The sequence below is a fragment of the Notechis scutatus genome, chromosome 2 (genome assembly GCF_049901735.1).
Source record: "Notechis scutatus isolate UNSWTSFEM ecotype Mainland chromosome 2, rNotScu1.2, whole genome shotgun sequence".
In the NCBI taxonomy this organism is placed as follows: Eukaryota; Metazoa; Chordata; class Lepidosauria; order Squamata; family Elapidae; genus Notechis; species Notechis scutatus.
This window is the reverse complement of record NC_142010.1, coordinates 231232753-231258861: the sequence shown is the minus strand read 5'-3', so window position 1 is coordinate 231258861 and position 26109 is coordinate 231232753. Positions and strand designations below refer to the sequence as shown.

General features: G+C 38.0%; 1 protein-coding gene across 1 annotated transcript in view; it reads right to left on the bottom strand.

Annotated features, from left to right (window-relative positions):
- Positions 1–20645: 20645 nt before the first annotated feature.
- HAPLN1 (hyaluronan and proteoglycan link protein 1) overlaps positions 20646–26109 on the bottom strand; it is a 77338-nt gene continuing 71874 nt past the window's right edge. Inside the window, exon 5 of the mRNA XM_026672106.2 lies at positions 20646–23952. Coding sequence (XP_026527891.1) covers positions 23663–23952 — 290 coding nt within the window. The 3' untranslated portion in view covers positions 20646–23662. The remainder of the gene's footprint in view (positions 23953–26109) is intronic.

Below are 26109 nucleotides of genomic sequence, written 5' to 3'. Positions count from 1 at the left end.
GTTACTGCTGCCCATAGCCTTGCTCTGTTCTGTTCTATCTACTGTTATTAAAGAGTTGAAGTCACTGGTCAGATGTCTGGTCTCCATTATTCTCCAAACGTAACACTGGCGACGAAGGTGGGATACGGAGACCGAAGAGCTGACTGATCTACAGAGCAACCAACAGAGCACGTGGTCGAACACGCACTATCAATGGCAACATGGCCAGCGGTGCCGTACCACCCGCTCCATTCGACCCAGAAACCGAAGACTGGGAGTCGTACATGGATAGGTTCCAGATGTTTCTGGAGACCAACAACTTGAAAGATGCAACAACCAGCAAAAAAAGAGCTGTATTTCTAACCCACTGCGGGCCTACCGTGTTTAAAATGGCAAAATCACTTGCCAAGCCAGCCGAAGTAAAAGCGATGGACTGGGACGTCCTCGAGCCTTTGCTACGGGCCCACTACACGCCCACCGTGCCAACCTTAGTCAGAAGGCACGAATATTACCAGAGGGTCCAGCGGAAAGGCGAAAGCCTTGCCAACTACATCGCAGACCTCCGCAACCTTGGAGGCCTCTGCGGATTCTCTAACTTAGAAGAAGCCCTCCGAGACCGCCTAGTTCTGGGCCTAGAAGACTGCACGATCCAGAGCAAAATCATGGCTAAGGGGGACATCAGCCTCACCGATGCCCTTAAAGAAGCCACTGCAGCAGAAGCAAACAAGAAGTTGGCAGCTCGAATACGCCGCACCAGTGCACCGTTACGTCAACTCGCCAACGATACCTCGCCTCGCTCAGAGAGACACCCGGTATCGACTCACCACGAAGACCTAGAATCCCCGTCAGAAAGTGATGAGGAAGAGGTCAACCGACTCCGAACGGAACGAGACCAGTTCACACAACGCTCACTTCGACCTTGTGCAGGATGTGGAGCGAATCACCCATGATCCAGCTGCAAATTCCTCGACGCACTCTGCCGCGTTTGCGGGAAAAGAGGTCACATCGCAAAGGTTTGCAAAAGCAAACAAAACTCCAACTCCAGACCCCGACAGGCCGAATGCCAGTCTTCAGGATTCATCGGCACACCCCGAGACAAACTGAATCACCAATGGGGAAGCCACTCCTACAGAAACAAACCGTCCACCACTTCCACCAGGCGGGGAAGAAACCAGGCGGGAAGGACCCACCAGACAATTACCATAGGCCACGCTACATCCCTAGATGCCGGGAAAATCAGAGTGAAGGTCGCTATCGAAAATAAACCTTGTGTGATGGAGGTGGACTCAGGATCATCCCTCTCGATGGTGTCCTGGAAGACGCTCCAACAGCTCGTTCCGACGATTCGCCGCCAAGACCTCAACCCTCAAAGGGTTATACTCAAAGATTACCAGGGTAACCGAATTCCCGTTGTCGGGTCTCGCTGATTCCAGGTCTCTTTCAAGGACCGCACCGTCGCACTGCCACTGACTGTCGTTGACCGTGACCGGCCTAGTCTTTTAGGCCTGCAATGGTTCAGACCACTCGGAATCACTGTAGCCGGAGTCCACCGTGCCGAGAGCAACGATTGGGAGGAAGCCCTTGTTCAAGAATTCCAAGACGTTTTCGCGAACGGACTAGGCAAGTACAAGGGGACCCCAATCTCATTTAACTTGAACCCTGAGGTAGCACCCATCCGCCTTAAGCCGCGTCGGGTGCCGTTCGCCCTGAAACCTAAAATCAACGAACAACTTGATAAGCTAATAGCACAGGGCGTGCTGGAACCCACCGACCACGCCCGGTGGGAAACCCCAATAGTGACGCCTATCAAGCCTGATGGGTCACTGAGAATTTGCGGAGACTACTGGGCCACCCTAAACCACGCACTTCAGCAAAGTGCATATCCAGTGCCGGTAGTGCAACACCTGCTCCATTCCCTGGGCGGCGGGAAAGTTTTCGCTAAATTAGACCTAGCGCAGGTGTATCAACAATTGCCTGTAGATCCGACCACCGCGGAGGCGCAAACTATCATCACGCATAGGGGCGCATTTAAATGCAACCGGCTCCAGTTCGGGGTGAGCGTCGCTCCAGGAATCTTTCAGAGCTTAATGGAAAGGCTGTTACAAGGAATAAGAGGGGTCGTACCGTATTTCGACGATGTACTCATCGCCGCCCCTAACAGAGACATTCTAGAAAAACGACTCTGAATGGTCTTACAAAAGTTCCAAGACGCCGGCCTCAAAGTTAAAAAAAATAAATGCCAGTTATGTACCGAAAGGGTGGAGTTCTTGGGATACCTCCTGGACAGTCAAGGAATCCATCCCACTGAGGACAAATTAAAGGCAATTAAGAAGGCCCCCACTCCAAGGAACAAGGCAGATCTACAGGCGTTCCTTGGACTTATCAATTTTTATAACGTCTTTTTTACCCAATAAAGCAACGGTAGCTGAACCATTACATAGACTTTTAGACAAAAAAGCAACGTGGGTTTGGGGACAACGTGAACAATACGCTTTCCAACAAGTAAAGAAATTGCTAACTTCTGATTCTGTACTTATGCAGTACAACGAGACTCTGCCGTTAATTATTACTTGTGACGCCTAACCTTTGGGGTTGGAGCAATCCTGGCCCACGATACCGAACGGAGCAGAAGCTCCCGTCGCTTTTTTTCGCGAACTTTAGCTAAAGCTGAAAGAAATTATAGTCAGCTGGATAAAGAAGCTTTAGCTATTGTGGCTGCAGTTAAACGATTTCATGAATATGTGTATGGGCGATGCGTTTACAATAATTACTGATCACAAACCACTACTGGGGATTATTATGGTAATAAACCAACCCCGTATATATTGTCCCCCAGAATGACCCGCTGGTCTGAATTCTTGGCGGCGCACAACTACACCTTGCAACACCGCCCGGGAAATCAATTCTCCACGCTGATGCATTGATCAGAACACCGCTCCCAGAATCGGTTGAAGATCCAGCCCCAACCATCACAACGCTGCAAATTGAGGTTTACACGCGCCGCCATTGACGGGCGAGAGACATTGCCCTCGAAACAAAACGAGATCCGGTCCTGCAACACATCCTACGCTGGGTTGAACGGGGTGGCCAACAGAACAACTATCACCTGAATGGGCGCCTTTCAAAGCCCGCCAAACCGAACTGTTTTCCCAAAAGGGCTGCATCTTGTGGGGCGATAGAGTCGTAATCCCGGGCAAACTGCAACGAACTGTTTTAGCGGTATTGCACGACGGACATCCGGCATCGTGCAAATGAAAGCACTCGCACGGAGCTACGCCTGGTGGCCGGGAATCGACAAAAGAATCGAGGCCTGGGTCACTACTTGTCAACGTTGCCAGGACGTCAGCAACGCCCCACCTAAAGCAAGCCCAACCGAATGGGAAACTCCGAGGGGACCATGGTCCCGTATTCATATTGACTTTGCGGGGCCTACAAAAGGGCACACTCTCCTTATTACAGTCGACGCCTATTCAAATTGGCTCGAGATCCATCGAATGAACACAACTACAACGGACTCAGTTATCAACAAATTAAACAGGCTATTTGCCACACATGGTTTTCCGGACGTTCTGGTCTCGGATAACGGCCCACAGTTCACAGCATTACCATTTGAACAATATCTTGCTGACCGGGCATCCGCCATGCGCTAACCTCGCCTGCGCACCCTGCGGTGAACGGACGGCAGAGCGCATGGTACAGTTTGTAAAAAGACCCTCCACAAAATGGAATTCGGCGACATCGATGAAAAATCAATCGAATTTTATTGTTGCAGCACATCACGCCCACAGCGTTACCAACAAAACGCCCGCCGAACTTCTCATGGGGCGGAAACTACGATCGCACCTTGACCGGCTCCACCCCGCATACGCACCTGAAAAGCCTTCGGCTCCAGCAGCAAATGCCAGGAATTTAAGGTAGGCGATTTAATCTTTGCCAAAAACTTCTCCGGCGACCCTTTATGGATACCCGCAACCGTCACCCACCTCACAGGGCCTAGATCTTACCGCCTGCTAACAGACGATGGGAGGGTGTGGAAACGCCACATAGACCGACTCCGTTCGAGATTACCACCCAGCGCCCATGGCTCCCCGGGTTCACCAACTGAGGCGGGAGGAAATATCGAGGAAATTGACTTCGATATGACAGATAGCAGGCCAATGGAAACCCTACGGCCCAGCGAAGTACCGGGAATCGAAGCAGGAGGGAGTTGACTTTCCCATGGGACGTGAACACGGGGGAAACCGAACTGCGAAACCCCGAAGAAACACTGATTGATGGGGACAACCACAACGAAAGCAACACGGAATTTCCGTGCAGCGAAACGGATCTTAACAGAGATCATCCAAACGCTCCACCGGAACCGGACTTTAGGCCAAACCCGGTGGAACCACGGAAATCATCCAGACAGACCAAACGGCCTGTCTATCTTGAGGATTTTGTTACAGCTCCCCTCAAACGGAGCCCAAGGGGGAAGGGTGTTGTGAATCAATAAAAAGTAACTAGCCCAAATGCAAAGCGGGTTTTGAAAGCCTGCACACCTGATTGGTCCTTAAACAACGAACAAGGATTGGTCCATAACAAGTCCCTGATTGGCCAATATTAGGGCACTTCTTATTGGGTATTAGTTGAACTTGTTTCACATATTATTGGTTAATAAGGTAGCAGCCAACCCTATAAAAGGGTTACTGCTGCCCATAGCCTTGCTCTGTTCTGTTCTATCTACTGTTATTAAAGAGTTGAAGTCACTGGTCAGATGTCTGGTCTCCATTATTCTCCAAACGTAACAGCTAGGGTCAGATGTTAGCTAATTATTGGGGGTGGAAAGGGCTTTACTCGTACTTACTGTTTGTTGCTTCTGTTGGAGGAAGCCAAAATAAACACACATTGCTACATCAAGACTGTTAGTAAAATGTTTTATTGAACCAGTTTCAGTGACCTCCCGTAGGAGCTGACACAAGGTCTTTCTTTTCTCCAAGGTGGCTGCAAATTCTGTAGAAATTAGTCATCTTTAATTTCTGCAGAAATGTTGCTGTGGCTTTGGAGTATTCTTAGGAATAAAGATGGACAAATGTGACAGGATTAATTTCACTCTTTCTAAAACCTCAAACAGTGGCTTTCACAACTGGGGTAAAAAAAAAGTCAAGAAGTCAAGGAAGTGCAATATAGGCTGCAGCCATTTGTATATGTGTCAGCATCACCTACAAAGAGATGGAGCTTTGATTGTCCTCCAGCAATTGCCTTTTTGACATTTTTGACATTTGCCTACTACTCATCCCTGCAAACTGCTGCTCTTAAGTTTATTCTAGCTTTTTTTTCTTCATTGGTTTGCTTGTTTTTGTTTTTACATCATTCATATTTTGGTAGACATCCACTTATTTATTTATTGGTTATTTATTAATTATTATTTGTTAGACATCCACCCTGTACTTTTGGGGGACGGTTCTTATTATTATGTATATTTCATTTGAGCTTCTTTTGTTTTAATGAGCATTCTCCACAATCAATTTTGTGTTCATTTTCCTGAAATATATGAACTTTTTAAAATAGGCAAAGAAATAGTGCTCAAGAATGCAAGTATTAATCTATGAGTGTGCTTAAGTTATGGATAATAAAGAGTGACTCAGCAGATGGCAATGCCTGACTAACTTTGGCTAGTTTCAGAATTAAACAGAATTAAACTTTGAACGGAAATCTTCAGTAAATATTAGAACTTAGGACAGGTTGGGAGATCAAAACACATTTAAGAAGAAAGCAATAGAAAACTACTTCCATATCATTGCTAATCAAGGTGCATCATTTTCCCCTTCTAAACATTAGAAGTTAAATACAACTTGTACTTGACTTTTTGCACTAAAATAGAAGCTGAGTAAATTTCCCACTCATCTCTGCTTGGGAAGTATGATTTGTAAAGGTACAAACTTGTGTAAAGAAAATCATATTTTAGCAAAAAAGATTTTTCATACAGTATTTTAAAAATCTGTCATCTGTTATAGCTTTGCTCATTTAGATGTTTCTATGGGTAACACAAGAATTCAGCTTTTTCAAAAGACAAGAATTGGTTTCGGTATAACCAGCTGTTTTCTAGTTGCACGCAGATATATAGCTTTGTCCAAAAAAAAAAAAAAAAAAAAAAAACCAACCCAGAGAAGAAAATTTTAGCAATCCAAAGAAAAGATGGAGAGGGCTGTAAATCTAATGCCATTGCTAACAGCCTGTAATTCCTTGAGATGTTGAGCACATCTGATAATTTGATGAAGCTACCACTAGATGTCAGGCACAGGTGGCCTATGTTGCATTAGTTCTGTTTAAGAACAATCCAGTAGTTGAAGATCAGCCTTAATCTGCTGCAGGAAAAAGAATGATGTAACATCAAAAGAGTTGTTCCCAAGTCATGTCAGCTGCAAGGGAGAAAAACACCATAAACCATAGAAGCAATACATCTATTTAACCAAAGTGTTACAAAAGAGTTGCTTTGTGGGAGCAGAAAAGCAGAAATAATTATACCACTTTGAATTCCTGGAAGAAAATCATGCTCTATCTAATAATAGAGATGGATAGATGGGTGGGTGGTGGGTGATAGACCGACAGATAGTGTTCAGGATCAGTCCTAGATGCTATTTTGTCTTCTCTTTATATACTTCCCTTGGATGCTGTATTTATGATAAAGGTTTTTAGTATCATGATCAGCCATGATGGAATGTCATATTCACCATTTCCTCTTTGATGTTCTTCCATTATTTAAGAAAATTGTTTTTGTGTTTCAGATGAAAAATCTCATGTTTTGGTCTGATTGACAGTTCGATGTTCTGTATACTTCTATATTTGTCTTCTGGGTTCCCCAGTTGCCCTAGTTTTCTTCATTTGCAGGCATTGGATCTTGACTGAGAACCAGCTAGCAGGGAGCCCATTTACTATTATTTCCACAAGAAATGCTAATTTTTATTAATGAATATTTGTAAGATCCAGGAAAAAGAAATTATATGTTCACTGGGACATACCTCTGTTGCTTCATGTTTAGATTATTACAGTAGTTGCAGGAGTGTCAAACTGGTGCTCCGCAGGCCGGATGTATCGTACACAGGCCACGCCCACCCCAGCTTCACAAAGGGAAAAAAACTGGCGTGATACATCATGTGACATGTCAAGTTTGACATCCATGCCTGGGTGCTTCTGGAAAGCATCTCCATCCTATTGAATCTAGCACTACGGAATTCTTTTGCTCAGTAAGTAATGAAGTTGCACGGACAAAGTCACCATTTTTAGAAGAAAGAAAGACATGATAGACTTTGAAGGTGATTAGGAAAACCAGAATCTCCCATTTTGTTTTGAGATTATGTCCATCATGTATTACCTGTACTTTGTCCTGGATTAACAATCATAATAATGTATTAAACCTGTATGATATCCAATTTCAATTTACACAGATGTTGAACATTTTAAGCATCAATGTTAAGGGACACTTTCAGTTCTAATTTTCCACTTCTCCTTCTCTCTCTTTAATGAATACCAGATTTGTCAAAACATTGCAAAATTTCCTGAATTTTAGTAACAAGTTTTTCCATTGTTCATTCCATAGTGAAAAAATAATCAAAATGTGGCTTAATATACCTGATATTCCAAAACAGAGAATCTACAGGAATTTCAAACTGGAGGTGCTTAACACAGAGTGCTCTGAGATGAGTCATTACAGCGTGAACATCTTTTTTTGTCAGACAATTATTGATACCTTGATCTAGATCTAGTTGTGAAAAAAAACATCTCCCTCAGAACATGTAGTTAATTGCCTGCAGGCACTGGAGACCTCTGCTGTTTAAGTAACATATTTAAACTACACTTACACAATCTTACCTTTCTCTTAGTTTTAGCATTGGTACAATGGGAATAGCCTGTTGGATCTCCTTGGTAACTCCATATGTGATATTTTAAAGTTCTCTAATTTTTTCTCACATGAGGCAAAAAAACATGCCTTTGAAAATTGGCACATGTAAGGCTTAGCTTCTAAAATGTTCCAGATTTCCAGTGTTGAGATAAACTATGGATATTTGTGGTATAAGCAGCTAATGGGTTTCCAATAAATTCTGTTGAACTCATTTATGAAATTGTACATGTTTCATTTTTTTTCCTCGGAAATTTTTATTAGGTTATAAAATAAGATACAAATTACAAAAGAAAATAGGAAGACAGTGAGGGGAAAGGAAAGAAAAAGAAGTGAGAAAGGGCTGGGGAAAAGAAAAAAAGTGTTGACTTCTGACTCCCTCTGTTGCAAAAAATCAAAGTTTCATTCCCCCCCCCCCCCACCTCAAGCACAAAGTTCAGAAGTGGTTTCCATATGGCAACAAAAGTACTTTTATTCTTTTCTTTAATCAAAACGGTAGATTTAGTCATTTCTGCCAACTCCATCAGCTTCTGTAGCCATTTGTCCATAGTGGAAATCTAAATGTCCTTCCATTTTTGGGCATACAGTAGTCTTGTTGTGAAATGTACATGTTTTATCATCTGATGGTGCAGATGAAAAATTAACTCCCAGTAATTACTTGAAATTTCAGGAGTTCATGAAATGTTTTTGATGTTAGTAACACAAGACCAAACAGAATGCTTTTTATAGCAACTATCTGGACTTTTGAGGGTAGCTCATTTATGGACTGGATTGACTACCTGTTTGCTTCAAGATAAAGGGAACACTTTTTTCCATACAATCCCAGGAAGCAGTTGGAAAAAGAGCAAACATTTTGATGTATTCAAGAACAGCACTTTTGTTTTATGTATACTAGGCATAATCTGCTCAGGTTTTCATCTAGATGTTTCCTTCAGAGTATTTGAATGCCAAACCACATTCCAGTTGGTCTTCATCCTTCAGAAAATTACATTCTTGCCTGAAATGGTCTGTTGTGGTGAAACAAACTGAAACAAGAAGGCCAAATTACAATTGAATGCCATGGACCAAAACATATGTAGAGTGCTGGATATTAATAATAAGAGTCTAATTTTTATAAGATGAGCATTTATATGATTTAGATGTTCTGACAGAGGAGATTGCACATGCTTAATTTTTTCATGGCTAGATTTCAGTAGTCTACTGGAAATTGTTCTTGCTTCGTCTCTCAGACTCTGATCTTAGTCCAGAAAACTGGTGGTTGGAATGTTTTGAATCTTCCACACTTTTTTCTTGAAGTGTGTATTCAGATTTATGACAAATATATGGCTTAAATTTTCTGTCCCATTTTTGTGGCATTGCTGGGAATGCTGGTATTTATTTTCCTTTCTACCATTTTAAAGAAGCTTAAAGTGAAGACAGCATGGCATTTTCCAAAACAGAATATGCATTAGAACAACATCTTGGTCTGAACTAATTCTGTGACTCAAATTATAATATATACGGAGGCAAATTAAAAGGGTCAGCTCAGAATGGTATACAATTTTATTCTTTTGCTTGGGCTAGCATAAACTAATAAAATAGAGAACATAAATTTAATTGTGTGTGGCTAACCTTCACATAAATATGCAAAACAAGATCCCATTACTGACTGTGTATAACCTTTAGGCAGAAATCTTTTGTCTGTATATTAAAAGGTTATGCATCTATCATCAGATTGAGAAGAAGAGAATGAAGATTTAATGGTCTTTGGCCCGTTGGTATGACCAAACAATTTATGTCAAATAAACTTATTAAATAGCTTTTTATTCTGATCAATAATTCAGAATGGATGAATAAGAACTGAGACTCAGACGTTCTAAGAATAATAACAGTGTTTATGAAATTTTGGTAAGGAATACAGCTGCATTATGGCTGGCACTTCAGGCATCAACTTAACTAACAAAATATATTTGCATGGAAATTCTTTATTTTTCTACATCTCCTAAAAAAAATCCTAGGACTAATTTCATCCGTTACTTTTACCACATTTATCATCCTCTGATCATATATCTAGAATTGTGAGAATTTATGGTATTGGTAGATTCTCCACGACCATAATTTCTAGATTCCTCAGTTTCTATAAGCCAAGGCACAAGGCAAATGATGAAACAACCATTCTGGTTTTTTGGTTTGTAAGAGAGATCTGTCCTTATGATTTTCTATGTGATTAGCCAATGAAGAGGCATAGCAAGTAGGAAAATAAAAATAGAAAAAGATGCACGGTGAACATAGAAAATAGGAGCAGGAAGAAGTATTAAGTTTAAGAAGTATTATTAAATTTGCCTACTTGAGTTATTTATAAAGTAATAAAGTATTAAAATCTAATAAACAAAAAAATAAAAAAGCAATAATTTACATACATACTTTCTAAATTGGCGCAGAAAGAACATTCTTTGTTGTGCTTTTTTGATGATGTTTTTGATGTTAGGTGTCCATTTTAGGTCATGTGATATAGTAGAACCTAGAAATTTGAAGGTCTTTACTGTTGATACTGTGTTGTCTAGTATTGTAAGAGGTGGTAGTATGGGAGGGTTTCTTCTAAAGTCTACCACCATTTCTACGGTTTTTAGTGTGTTCAGTTTCAGATTGCTGCGGTTACACCACAAGGCAAGTTGTATAACCTCCTGTCTGTGTACAGATTCATCGTTGTCTCAAATGAGAACAATCACTGTTGTGTCATCAGCAAACTTCAGTATTTTAACAGATGGATCATTTGAGATGCAGTCATTGGTATATAGGGAGCAGAGAAGTGGAGTTAGCACACAGCCTTGGGGGCCCCTCTGCTGATTGTACAGGTATCAGATGTGATTCCACATAGCTTCACCTGCTGCTTCCTGTCTATTAGGAAACTTATGATCCACTTACAAGTGTGTTCAGGTACTGCTAGTTGGTTTAATTTACTTAGAAGAGTGTCTGGAATGATGGTATTGAATGCTGAACTGAAGTCTACAAAGAGGACCTTTGCGTAGGTATTTGGAGATTCAAGGTGTTGTAGGATGTAATGCAGAGCCATGTTAACAGCATCATCTTTTGATCTATTTGCTCAGTTTGCAAACTGCTCTATTACTTTTTATGAATATATAATTCAGCTATTTTATTCTCATAAGCCATCTTGGAAAATAACTGAGAAATAGCATAAAATACTTATAGAAATAACAAACATGCATTATATTGCTGTTTGTATTAAGAGATGCACATGCATCATAGGCTTGATATATATCACAGGTAGAACTACTTGTCTCCTATATTTTCTTCTCTGCATTGTTGCAACTTTGCTCTTGTGTTTCCATAGCATTTCTCATTTTTGGTATTCTGTTCATTGAAAAGTGAAATATGGCTTCATCAATTAACCAATTTCTTAGCAGAAAGGGAGAGGTGAAAAATTTCCATAAGGATCACTCACTGTGTTTGCAAATTTACATAGGTTTGCAATTTGGAGGAAAGAAGTGTAGAAATGCCAGTTCTTGAAATAATAATAACAATAAAGTAGATTAGGTATAGAATCAGGATGCTTAGTCCAATATTTTTTGGCAGTCTTAGTAAATTCCCATGATAAAACCTGCCTATTTACCTAAACTCTAGAGTCTAAAATGGTTATGGGAATAAAAAGTTGTATTTTTTTCTAAAAACTGGCTCAAAACCTAGACTTATCCCAGCCTCACCCTTTCTAATGGCACTAGAGAGAACAAAAACAATTTGAGAAAATCTTTCTTAATATCTTAGTCCACTGTATTTACACAGTTTTTTGCAGATTCTCCTGCTGCATATAAACTATTTCAAATGTAGGGAGCCATCTGATTTCTGATCCAAAAATATTTTTTAGTACAAATCTTGTATCATGCCTGACTATTAATATAAAACTGGTTAGGTCAGAATGAAAACTCCTGTATACTTTTTGTATATTTTAAAAGAATAGAATTGTACCTTAAAACTGTGAAATAAAGAATCTTTCTGTACAGCAGGAATGGCCAAATTTGTTTTATCCCATAAGGCCTGTGAAATACAAATGTACATTTAATAGGGTGAAATAACTTTGAAATGATATTATAAATGTTACAAATATTGAGCCAATGCTATCTCCATTCTATGTTAGTAAATGAAACCAAACCTCAAAGTGTCTTGCAGAAATGGGAGAAAGGCCTAAAAATAATTTTCTGATAAACTTTTAAATAATCTTTGCCAAAAGAAAGGTTAGTAGCTAGGTGTACTTACAAATACATCAGTGTGTAAATAAGAACAACTTGGACATGGGCCCAATAGCTACTTGATTAAATAAGGCTGCATCTGACCCAGTCTCAATAGTCATTGATAATTGATGTGCTACATTATTAATGAATTGCACATAGTTGTTTGACATCAAAGCAAAAAAGGCAGAAGTAATAAATTTAGGTCATAATGCAGTTGGGAATTTTCTGTATTAAATGTAAAGACCTGGGATTAATTCATTGGCACTGTGACAGCTATATACCCTCCTTCCCTCAGCATAAGGACCGCTTACCAACAATTTCTTGACTACATGTCTACATCTCACCAGTTATATCTCCCTGTCTTCCACAAATGAGGTAGCACAAAGATTACTTAAGGTGTTAGAGTTCATCAATTATTTATCTTCATCAATGATTTAGATGAAGGGATAGAAAGGAAGTCATCAAATTTGCAGATGATACCAAGCTGGCAGAAAGATACAGAAGAAGCTTGACAGACTGGAACACTGGGCCTTACCTAGCAAAGTGAAACACAATAATGAGAACATCTTTCTTATCCACCAATCCAGATTTAGGCAAAAAAAAACCAAATACACGGGTACAGAAAAGGTAGTGCCTGGTAGTATCTATAGAATAGGTAGTACCTGGCCCAATAGTAGTAACTGTGAGTGGAATCTTGGAGTCCTAGTGGAAAATTACTTAAATAGAATGTTGCAGGTGCAAAAAAACCCAACACAGTCCTAGGCTTAACAGAGTGATAGACTCAAGATCATGTGAAGTACTAGTACTTCTTTACAAAGCCTTATTATGGCCACACTTGGAATACTGCATCCAGTTTTGGTCACCACAATATTTAAAAAAAATGCTGAGACTCTAGAAGGAGTGCAGAGAAGAGCAACAAAGCTAATCACGGAACTGAGACTAAAACATAAGAAGATGATTGCAAAAATTGGGTATATCTAGTTTCATGAAAAGAAGGGCTAGACGTGACATGATAGCAGTGTTACAATATCAAAGGGGCTGCCATAAAGAAGAGGGGTGGGGCCAACCTACCTACCTACCGTCCCTGTCCTATTGTTTCCTTTTTTCTTATTCGTATCCATTTCATGTATTTATAACCATGTTTATACTTATACCTGTTATCAGAGGTGCTATTCAACCAATTCGCACCTATTCGGGTGAACCAGTAGCAGTTATTTGGCATGGGTCACCGAACCGGTCACACTCCCTGGCTGGCCATGCCCCCAACCCGGTCGCCCAGTTGCTCACTTGTGATTGCTCTCCTAGCTTTCCATTCCCCACGTCCTCTTTCTCCCCAGGGAAAAGGAAAAAAGGCATGGACGCTGCAAGTATCACTTTCCCCGTGTCTGGAGTGAGAAGGAGTGCGGTCTGACAGAGGGGGTGGGGGAATCCACTCAAGCCTTGGAGAAATTTAAAGGAGCTGCTTCCAAAATGCTTGTCTGTTAAATGCTCTCTCTCTCTCTCTCTCTCTCTCTCTCTGTGTGTGTGTGTGTGTGTTTGTGTATGAGAGTCAGAGAGAGAGAAAGGAAGGAAGGAAGGAAGGAAGGAAGGAAGGAAGGAAGGAAGAAGAAAGAAAGAAAGAAAGAAAGAAAGAAAGAAAGAAAGAAAGAAAGAAAGAAAAAAGAAAGAGGAAGGTAGAGAAAAAAAGAAAAAAATAGGAAGAGAGAGAGAGATAAAGCTCTGTGCTATTATTTTTAATTGTTCCATTATTTATCATGTGTTAATATTTTACACTGTCCCTACACCTAGAGTGATTTTTCTGCCTTTCTTTTGCCCAGGGCTACCACATATTTTTCAGGGTTTACATGCATTCAATGTCAATAGTCCAGAACATAAAATACACATGTGTTTAACAAGAGTTGAAAGGGACCTTGGAGGTCTTCTAGTCCAACCCTCAGCTCAGGCAAAAAAACTGAGGATGCCAAACTCTGAGTAGAAACCCTGGGAAAGGTGTCAGAATAATACTTAGAAGGGACCTTTGGGTGAACCCTATACCATTTCAGAGAAATGGCTGCCCAGTCTTTTCTTAAAAACTTCCAGTGATTGAGCACCCAGAATTTCTGGAGACAGGCAGTTCCACTGGTTAATTGTTCTCACTGTCAGGAAGTTTCTCCTTAGTTTTAGGTTGCTTCTCTCTGTTCAGTTTCCATCCATTGCTTCTTGTTTGCATTCTGCTTCTTTGGAAAATACATTGTCCCCCTTTCTTTGTGGCAGCCCCTTAAAAGCCTGTTGCCTATCACACTCTTGAGCAAAGCATGTGACCCATTTCTTCCTTTCAGTGGTCCATGAAAGTACATCTATAGTATGCAGATAATAACGTCAAAAAAGGTGAACAACATTTTTACAGAACTATAGATAAGTTGAGGCCGGGTGACAAGGAATGGCTGGGAGGGGAGGGGCCAGGTGAGGCACCCTTGATGTGACTGACATTGAGTTGGTCATGCCCACCCAGTCACATGACCACCAAGCCATGCCCACCCAGTCACATGACCACCGAGCCATGCCCACCCAGTCACATGACCACCAAGCACGGCCACCGTCACATGACCACCAAGCACGCCCACCCAGTCACATGACCAGTAAGCCACAACCACCCAGTCACATGACCACAAGCCATGCCCACCAAATAAGCCACACCCACAGAACCGGTAGTAAAAAAAATTGAATTCTACCACTGCCTGTTATCTAATAATCTAATAATTTGACAAAATAAATAAAAATAAATAAATATTGTCCAAACCACCTGAAGGTAGGACAAGGTTTCAGCCAAGATGGCGCTGATGATGGTTGTCTCAGTGAAATGCTCTCTAATGGTTTCTTTATTCCTTATTATTATCTGCAATTCACTTCAGATTTCATACTCATGAGACCATCTGCTAAGAATTAGGCAATGTTTCCTTAAGGAGCAGCTTTCTGATTCCCCACCCCCACCTGTCTTTGCAAACGTGGAGGAGATTCTAACCAATTCCCCAGTGCTATGGATTACAACAAAGAAAGCAAAGAATTGACCACGCCGGAAGAGGAGACGAGCTAAATGAGTGGGAAATTTAAACAGACTAAGGAATAGAGGGAAAAAACTCCTCTCCCTTCAATCTTTCTGACTAATTTGCGCTCACCAGCTAACAAGATGGATGAAATTCATCTCTTAAATAGATGGAATTCTGATTTTCATAATTCAGCTGTTCTTTGTTTTACTGAAACTTGGCTTAATCCACAAATTCATGGGGACAACACTATATACACCCCAGGATTTCAGACATTTAGATTTAGATCAGACAGAATTGAAGAGACATCAGGTAAAACAAAGGGTGGAGGATTATGTTTATATATCAACAACAGCTGGTCTCAGGATATAACTATAACATATAAATTTTGTGATGAAAACTTAGAGTCTTTACACATCAACTGCAAGCCATTTTACTCTCCACGTGAGTTCTCCTCATTTCTCTTAATAGTTGTGTATGTTCCTCCACAAGCCTGTGTAAATGCATTATGAACTCTTGCTGATCAAATTATGGAGGCTGAAGCCAAACACCCAGGTTCCCTTCCCATCATTTTAGGAGATTTCAATCAAGCAAATTTAAGGAAAGAGCTCCCAAAATATTTCCAGCATGTAAATTGTCCCACCAGAGGCAAAAATACTTTAGACCCCTGCTACACAACAGTAAAAGATGCTTATAGGTCTTTACCACGAGCAGCTCTCACCACTGCATGATTCACCTTGTACCTGCCTACAGACAAAGACTTAAAACCATTCAACCAACAATTAAATCAGTGAAGACTTGGTCGGATGAGGCAAAGCTGAAACTCCAGGCCTGCCTTGATTGCATTGATTGGAATGTTTTTGAAGATGCCTCTGCAGACCTAGACCAGCTCACAGTTACTGTAACATCATATGTTAGCTTCTGCGAAGACTTATGTGTACCAACAAGGAACTTGCAAATATATAGTAACAATAAACCTTTGTTCACAAGCTAAACTTAAGCAGCTACATCGTTCCAAAGAGGAAGCCTACAGAAAAGGTGACAGAATGCTATACAAGCAGGCCAGAAACATATTAACAAGAGAGATCAGAGCAGCAAAAAGAAGCTACTCTGAAAAGTTAAAGAATCAATTCTCAACAAATGAACCAGCAAACATGTGGAAAACTCTTAAAAACATCACTGGCTTCAGCAAACCTCCTTCCCAGGCAGAAGGAAATCAACAACTAGCAGATGACCTGAATGTGTTTTACTGCAGGTTTGAAAAGAAACTACAGCCACCTATCTCCACAACCCACATCTCAAACACACCAACAACAGCCAAGCCTCCTACAACTGGCCCCAATCCATTGGGCTCACAACCTCTGGTGATCACAGAAAAAGAAGTGCAAGATCTATTACACAGACAGAAGCCAGGAAAAGCACCAGGGCCAGACAAGATAACTCCTTCTTGCTTAAAAGTCTGTGCTGACCAATTGGCCCCCATCTTCACCCAAATCTTCAATGATGAGCTATGTTCCTTCCTGCTTCAAACGTAATGTTCTTTCTGCGCCAATTCAGAAAGCTCAAACTGCCCAAGGAGCTGCTGATACAGTTCTACAGAGGAATGATTGAGTCTATCATCTGCACCTCTATAACTGTCTGGTTTGGTTCTGCAACCCAACAGGAAAGACACAGACTTCAGAGAATAATTAGGACTGCAGAAAAAACAATTACTACCCACCTGCCTTCAATTGAGGACCTGTATACTGCACGAGTCAAAAAGAGGGCTGTGAAAAAATTTACAGACCCCTCACATCCCGGACATAAACTGTTTCAACTCCTTCCTTCAAAATGACTCTATAGAGCACTGCACTCCAGAACAACTACACACAAGAACAGTTTTTTCCCAAAAGCCATCACTCTGCTAAACAAATAATTCCCTCAACACTGTTCAACTATTTACAAAGTGTATACTACTATTACTGTTAATCTTCTCATCACTCCTTCTTACCCATCCCCTCCCACTTGTGATTGTAGGACTGTAACTTTGTTGCTTGTATCCGTACGATTTATATTGACTGTTTCCTAGTATGATTTGATTGTTGATTGTACCCTATGACTATCATTAAGTGTTGTACATTATGATTCTTGATTCTTAACGAATGTACCTTTTCTTTATGTATACTGAGAATATTTACACCAAGACAAATTCCTTGTGTGTCCAATCACACTTGGCCAATAAAGCTATTCTATTCTATTCTATTCTATTCTATTCTATTCTAGATTCATATGGCAACAAATGTTTTTCAAATACTAGGTCTTAAGCTATGAATTTAGACATGGAGTAGTATCCAAGGCAATGGGCATAATTTGCCAATTATACGCTCTCAATGCTTTGTCCCTTTTATCCCTAATCTTACATTTACTGTAGTTCTGCAAATATTTCCAAAATTAAATGAGACCATCAGCCCATAATTCAGTCCATATGGAAAAAAATGGTTTTTGTTTTGCTTTTGTGCCAAGCCAGAGTCTGACACCAGTCTGTCTTGGGAATCCTTATGGATTTTGCAGGACAAGAGATGGATGCAAAAAAGCAATATTTGACTATTCAGATTGTCTATATAATATCTTCTGCCAAAATGAACACTCATACAATTTTATCAAAAAGTGCCTAATCCACTCAATCTGTTACAGCACAGTGAATATAAGCTATAAAAAAAGGATAACACTACCATACATCAAAAACATTTTGGAAGCAACCCACAGACTATTATAATCATCGGCATCACCATAGCACTCAAAACACCAAAGCGTCAGAAAACATCCTAAGTCAGTGGTGGCTAATATTTTTGGGTTCCTCTGCCGAAAATTGTGGGTGTCAGCACCCAGAAGGCAATGCACCCCCGCCCCCTGTGCATGTGCATGCGATACCCCCTGCCACCCCCTTATCTGCACTGAATGCCTCCCAGCGGATTTTTGGCCCATTTGAGGCCTTTTTCAGCCTCCCAGGGGCTCGAGGGAAGCCTCTGCAGCTTTTGGAGGCTGAAAAATGGGCCAGTTTCATCATTTCCAGGCCTGGTTTTTTGGCCTGCAAGTACAATTAAAGGAACTGGACTGGTTTACAAGTTCAAATCAAAACCTGTCCTATCTTCTCCATACAATTTTATTATGTCTAGGTAAGATGCACATTTTTCTTAAATCCTGGGAAAAACAGAATGAATTGACTTTATATTACAGTATCTCTTTGTTTCTTTTTGTTAACTATCCAGTAAACAACAACAAAAAGAAAAAAAAAAGCCATGGATGTTCCAGGATTCATTAAGAATCTATCATTATGAACCACAACAGGCAGGAAAAGGTAAAGAAATACAGGAAGATCTGCTTAAAATGGAATTTATAAAAGTTTCCATGTTATACCGAACAATCCAACGTTGATTTGGATGATAAGTATTTGTATTTAATCACTGGTCTAAAACTATGGAATTAAACTAATTCTCCCATTGTTATTTTTTAACAATTTTCTGGATAATAACAACAATTTAGAATTATATTGGGAATATAATTACTCATTACTTATTTCCTTTGCACATGACTTCATGAAGAAAAAATACCAGATATTTATTAATTACTCCTATCCCATTAAAGAAGCATGTTTGTTTTGGAAAAATATAAGTATGATTTAATTGTTTCATTGGGCATTAAATTCAAGTACATTGTGAAATATAAGAAATGACACAATGCATTTTTCATTTTTTACAGACTCTGCTTTCTGCTTGCCTGCCTGTTCTTTTTTGAATAGTAATATCCACCAATTTAACATTCCTTTCAGGATTCAATCACTTTTTACTTAGGGGAGAATTATAATCCCTATTTATTATTATGCATATTGATAAATGTATAAAACACATTCCTTTTCTCTTTACCTTGTATTCACTTTAATGCTCCTTTGTCCTTCTCTGCTTACACTACATGATGATGTATTCTGTAACCTAGGAAATCAATATTATTCCATCCCTGAGGATTTGGGGATACTTTCCATTTAGATGAATATTAATGAGAAAATTAAAATATCTTCTTAGATCATGTAGCATTTTTCTGGCATGGAATTCTCAGAAATACTATTATTAGAACTGTGTATTTTCTTGCTTTTGTACCATTTGGTTAGGGCAGTGTTTCTGAACTTTGGTGACTTTAAGATGGCCTTTAACTCCCAGAATTCACCAGCAAGACATACTAACTGGGGAATTCTGGGAGTTGAAGTCCACATATTTTAAAGTTACCAAGGTTGAGAGACTCTGGGTTAAGTATACTGTTCGCATTATAACCAATTAACAATATTACTTAGCTATTTTCAAATGGTTTGACTTTTAATTTATTGTACTAAATTGGAAGACTTGCATATTGGTCATAAAGCAAGTACTATATTATCCTGAAATTTTAGTTTAAATTAGTAAATTTGATTTACTTGGCATGAATATAGACTGATGAATTATTTGAAAACTCATACTTTTCTGAGGGTGAATAGTCCTGTGTAAATTATGAACATTAGCTACCATGGTAAAACTTCCTGAGAACTGTGTATGGTTTACAAAGACTGATGAAATCCTATATGTTTAATCTCTGATCAAACTCCATTTTCAAGAGATGTTTTTTAATGTATATTTTAACACTAGAATTGGTTCAGTAACTCATTTGATATAGAAGAAAACAAGCTTTGTGACAGGAACTGAACATCCCAAGAATGACACAAAATGTAAAGTTTTGAATGAAAGAAAGAAGAAAGAAAGAAAGAAAGAAAAAGAAAAGAAAGAAAGAAGATTAAAATATAAGGAAATGAAGAAGTGAGTTAGAAAACGATGACAATGCTAATTTGGGTGTGCATAGCATTTACAAATATAATCTCTCATGTATTTTAAATTGTATAATCTAAGAGTTCTAAGCTTGTTAACTAATGTTGAACATGACCAACAGCAGTAGCAAAAATCTGGCTATTCATATCCATGTGCACAAGACTAAAAAACAAAAACCCTAATAGGATTTTTCATTTGAATACATTGTTGAAGCATTTAATGTTATCCTTTAATTTCAATTAGAGTTAGACTTAATACATGGCACTAAAACTATAAACAAACTGTGGGTACAATATTGTATTTTTACATTAAAAAAATGAATTGTTACCCTATCATGATTGGTTGCATTTTTTTTATTCATTTACCTTCATGCAAGGAACTTCCTGGATAGATATTTAAAGCAGCTCAAAAATTAATTATAATGGTTTTCCCATTAATTACCAAAAATTGCATATTAACATGCTTAGTGTTAATAGCTGACCTACAAAAGAAAAAAAAATCTTAAAATAATAAATATGCTGTTATCTATTAGTTCTTTTATTGTTACTTTTTTATTCTTACCTTCTAAACATGAATATTAAATAGCTAAATTAATTTTAGAAACCTTACTTACAATATTGTATTTAAAATAATTAATTATAAAATAGGTATTTAGAGGAAAAAGTTAGGGAAAAAAGTTCTATGTGAATAAATGACAGTATAAAAGTTAAGCTTTAATACAAGTTCCTTAAAAAAAAAGTTTCTATCCCAAAATAATGGCAAGCAATAAACTTTTCTGCCCTTCTGTTCCCTTGCATGACCAAAACAGGTTATTTCAGGATAGCCAAGAATGATAGAAGCATTTGAAGGGAATATCAGGTATATCATGAGCACAGGTACAGTCATTTAAGAATATTGCTTTGCAGGATGTAATGCCATTTTTCCCACTCAAATGATCATTATCTTTTGTACAGATACAATTATATTGAACATTTTTCAAAATTAGTTTATATTTGAATGGCAATAAAAATTCTTATAGTCTAATTCATTTCTAATGCAGAGATACCACATAGGAGATGGAAATACCAACTTTTCTAGAAGCTGATTTATTTATTTTCAAATATATACTGCTGTCTTCAGAAAAGCAGCCAAAAATGCAAGTTTTGTTTTAAAGTGGATTAGCACTTGATCACATTACAATTAATAGAAAAGATAGACATATTTTATTTTAGTACTGGTCTTGAGAGAGTTGAAGTCAGCAAGCCTAAGGATAAGAAAAAGATATCTGTCCTTTGTCCTTAACTGCATGAGTGTTCACAAGCTGCACTTTAGATGCTTCTCAGTCAGCTGAGAAACACCACCTGAGGGCCCTCAAGCTTGGAAGTGCAAATAGTTTGTAGTACTGTAATTTGTTCTGCAAAAGAAAAAGAATTAGGCAAAACAAAGATCTAAACATTTGCAAAGTGTGTCCATAATCAGGCCATTGGCTGTTTTGAAGAGCAAACACTCTTCAAAACCACACATCTAGTCTTATGAATCTCATGTTCTTTTACTCAATAAAGCTTGCAGATGATTATGAAATTTCACTTGAACTTTGTAGCCAATCTTATTTGAAGTAAATCAGTGTGCTATTATTCCACTATACTTTTATGAACAATTCACACCTTAAAATTTCTCATCTATTTTCCATCTTTAATGAACATTTTACTAAGGTACAGATACTCATTTGCATGTTTGCACAATCATATCAATGTTTCTTTTTGCAGCATATTTTAATCAATCCATGAGCATTAGATATTTAATTTCTATGTCATTTATACAATAAACTGATTGTTTGGGAACGATGGGAACATTTTGCATAGAATATACAAGTTTAGCTGATGTAGGTGAATACTTTCTAATCCTACTATATACTATTTTAGCTGTCCCCTGGAGCACAATCCTCTGAAAACAGTAAGGATAAAATCCCTTGGTTAGTTACAATATTGTGGTACATAGACCAAACCACAAATATATTGTTACAAGACTTTTTTCTTGCTAGAATTGCGGCCCAGAAATATATACGAATCTCATCTAACTATTGACAATACGATTCTATTATCTGAATCCAAATAAAGACATTTATGATCCTTGGAACAAATCCCATTAGTACAACCTAAGGTTACACAGTAAATCATAGCAAGAGCTACACTATCTGTGATTTTTTTTCATTAAACATAAAGTAGTCATAGTTTAATGTTTGTTTTATCAGAGCCATTAATTCTAAGCAGTTTCATCCAGTGCTTACTATACTTTGCTACCTTTATTTTCCACCAGAAATGTAATGAGCAATCCTGATGTTTTAGAATTAAACAGTCATCATTCCCAAGGATCATGAATACACAAACTCCCACATATTTAGGAACTCTAGGCTTAAGAAGGTTAATAAGTCATTTGTCCTATACATAACTCAGCATATTTTGGTAATATAGAAAGTAATCTGGAAAAATATCTGAAAAACATAATAGTGAACAAATAATCCTAATTAAAACATAACTATAGTTTGTCATATGGGGAACCCAAGAGTTTTGACATACATAAAATCTTCTTTGCTCATAAGCAAATGGGCCATGCAAGGCATAATAAGATGTAAATGTGGGAGTTGGTGGCTCCATTAAAATAAGCAAATATTTTGATTTTATCACAAGTACTCAGTATTAAAATATTTCTCCTTTTCCTAAACGGGATAAAAAATATCTTCCTCTTATTTATAGAGCAGAGAATATGTTTCAAAATTCAAATAATGTTTACATTGGACATACTGTATGGAACTAAGACAGGAAATTTTTAAATATTTAAAATTTTCATTTATAAAGGCAATAATACTTAAAAGCTACAATTAAATCAAGAAGCTATATTTAATACGTGTGTGTTTCTGTCCAGCAGTTCATTTATAGATAACTGCCCTGAGTAAAAGCTAAATGCTGCTTAGCAAAATAGATTTCAAAATTAAAACAACAGCTGCAGTAATATAAAAGTTCATAAAACTATTCAAAGTAATGCAATATATTTCAGGCATATTTAGTTTGTATTAAGAAGAAAAATGGCTCCAATCTTTACTTCTTCATACAGACATTTTCTACTGCATACATAAGAAAACCAGGAATATGTTCAGAAGATTTAACTGTGCTTAATGGAATGTTACAGAATTCTTTACCAGAGGCATGGTTTGAAATAGAGAAACTTTTTTTTTAATGTTGAAGACTTCATAAAATACTGTTGCTTTAAACAGCATTCACATCTTTTTTTAACTGTTCACAAAAACCACATGGAATGGCAGTTAACAAAAGATGAACACAGTTCATAACATCAGATCTCAGTCATTATTCTCTGGTATCTTTTAATATGATGCAAATATGTAAACTTTATCCTTTTATAAGCCTTACATTCCTAAACTGAGTCCTAGCAATCATCAAGCTATTGCATGCCCCATTCAAGAAAAATATGTTTGTTGGAACTGTGTAGCTTAAAGAGTTACATTTCCAAACTTCTTTACCTAGAGCTTTCTTTAAATTATTATTAATTTAAAATATTTATTGAACTATTTTAAGAAACCGAACAAATTAATTGGTTGCTTTTATGAAATGATTCCTTATAGTAAGTAAGTAAAAAAAAAAGATTTATCACAGTTTTGGCAATTTGTATAAGTTCTTATTGAAACAATCTTCACATGTTCTTGATCGAATGGACACTGTTGTGCTCTTGGTCCTTTCACTGGTATGATCTGAAGCAGTAGACTCCGTATAGCTTGTGCTTTTTATCTGGAAAGCCCACCAAACGCACTGCTGCTTCATTAGGGCTACAGCGTTTTCTTGGCTTGGAAATGGGATATCGGACACTGCCATCAGCCAGCCAGCCGGCATCACAACGGTCATATCCTAGGAGTTTCCAGGCTGCAAACATTTGGCCTACTTTAGCAATCTGTGCACCATCATTGATGCAGGCTTGCACGGCTTCATCATAGGTCAGCTTGGTCGGGTGTATTAGATAATAAAAACGGCCTGATGGAATATAGAAAGGTTATAATACATATTAAAAAAAGCTTTTCAATTAAAATACATTTTAAAGATTCTTTTTAAAAATCCATTATATTTATTAAGAGTGCGTGCGTGCGTGTGTGTGTGTGTGTGTGTGTGTGTGTGTGTGTGTGTGTGTAAAACAGTTCAGAACTATAGTTACTATAGTTATAGTTATCCCTAAAATTATAGGGGGGGAAACTTCATTCTTTCTATAAATGTGCAGACTTTTTCTACTGGCAAGATTACATTTTCTAATATACTTATGGAAGGATAAAAAGTGATACATCCTTTAACACTATTGTGTTAAAAAGATTACTGAATCTTTACCTAACTGAAATTTGCTTCATAAATATCTGTAAAATTATACATAAACACTTATAATTATCTAAATCATCCAATTTCAATATTGTCTATAGAAGGATACTAGAAGGAACAAGGACTGCAACAGACTTAAATCAGCAGAAATGGCTCTTCACTTTATATATACTGTATGGCAACGTAACTGCTCAAGGTGCTTCTGCATGGCTTTTCACACTGTCATTAATATGTGAATATTTCACTCACACTGGATAATCCTATGTCTCTAATGTAAATAATTCTAGTTTTGATCTTGATATTTAGTGCAATTAATTTTATATTGTGCTCTCTAATATTTTCAGTCAAAAGGTACAAATGCAAGGTACAGGTTTTTAAAATAAAATTTGAACCCAGACCTTGACTGAAACCTTATCTAAACAAAGTGGTTTCCTTGATCCAACAATCCCTGATTATTTCTCCATTGATTTGCAAAGCTATTTTGAAGAATCAGAGGGTCCACTTCCTTAAGAAAGTACAAAAAAACAAGAGAAAATAATCACTTCTCCCTTCATCTAGGAAGCAGATTTAAGAGCCTTTAGAGAAAGCCTTTTCTCAAAGCCCAAATGATGTGCAAGCTATGTTATTTATATGGGAGGGGATCAGGACTTATGAGAAGCTGCATTTTCATTATAAATAGTGGTCAGTTTCTTTAGAACTCATTGTTTGTATTTATTCATTTTCCACAAATTTCAGATAATGCTTATATGGCACAAGATTTATTTGCCTCAATTCAGTCAGCCACTTATGGAAAGAAAATAGCTGGATCTGGATCAGGTAAACATTTGTACAATGTTTAAAGCCTATTTGTTTTGGAAATGCATTCTTCAGGGTTGCCCAATGAATAGTCATGTTTACTGTTCTCATGTTCTAAGGCAAATAAATTTTATTGTGACCACTCAGAGCATATGTATGCAGAACAAGGGTGCATCCCTTTGTGTGTGGGCTACAAGCCAAACATCTGTTATTCAAGAGGCATACAAGTTAAGATGCACATGAGATGCCTGGTTCTGAGTTATCCAACTTCCTGCTGAAAGGAATGGTCTGCCATGTTGGCTTCCTTGTTTTCTCTCTTGGGTAGATAAGTGTTCTCCTGTTAATTTCCCCAGAAATAATGTGGCATTGTTTCCTCACATTATTTTAATATTGTCTGCACTGTTTTCTGTTTAAAATTCAGAAGTTTTTCCATTTCTAACATATTTAAAGCCTGAGACAATAATTTCCTTTATGATTAATTTTTAGCAATCTTGTTGCATATGAATTTCTTGCTAGAAATGGTAGAATATTTTTTTTTTCAAGTATATTATAAAGAAGTTTCATATCAAGTATCAGTCCCCAAACTCCTCTGAGTTGTATCAAGAAAATTTTGTTAATCAGCAAGCAAGAATGCTGGACTATTCAAACATAACATGGAAGTAAAATTTCTACATTATGCATTATGTATTCTTTTCCACCATTTCTTTATATTGGAAATGTGCCCACTTGCCTTGGAAAAGAGACAATGAAAAAATGAGAACATAGACATCATCTTGGGGAACTGCAGGTCATAGCTATGTGCAACCTTATTGGGATGCCTTTTGATAAATGTCTGTTTTGTGATCAGCTATCCCACAATATCAGCCATTTGTGAGAGAATTATTATCACATTAAAATTCCAAATATGATCAAAAAGTTGCCTTCTCTTGTTATAATAACAGCTCTTTGGTGTTTCCATGATCTGATGCTTGATCTTTTTAAATAAAAGAATTGATGAACTGAACTGAGTTTGAACTGAAAACAACTGGG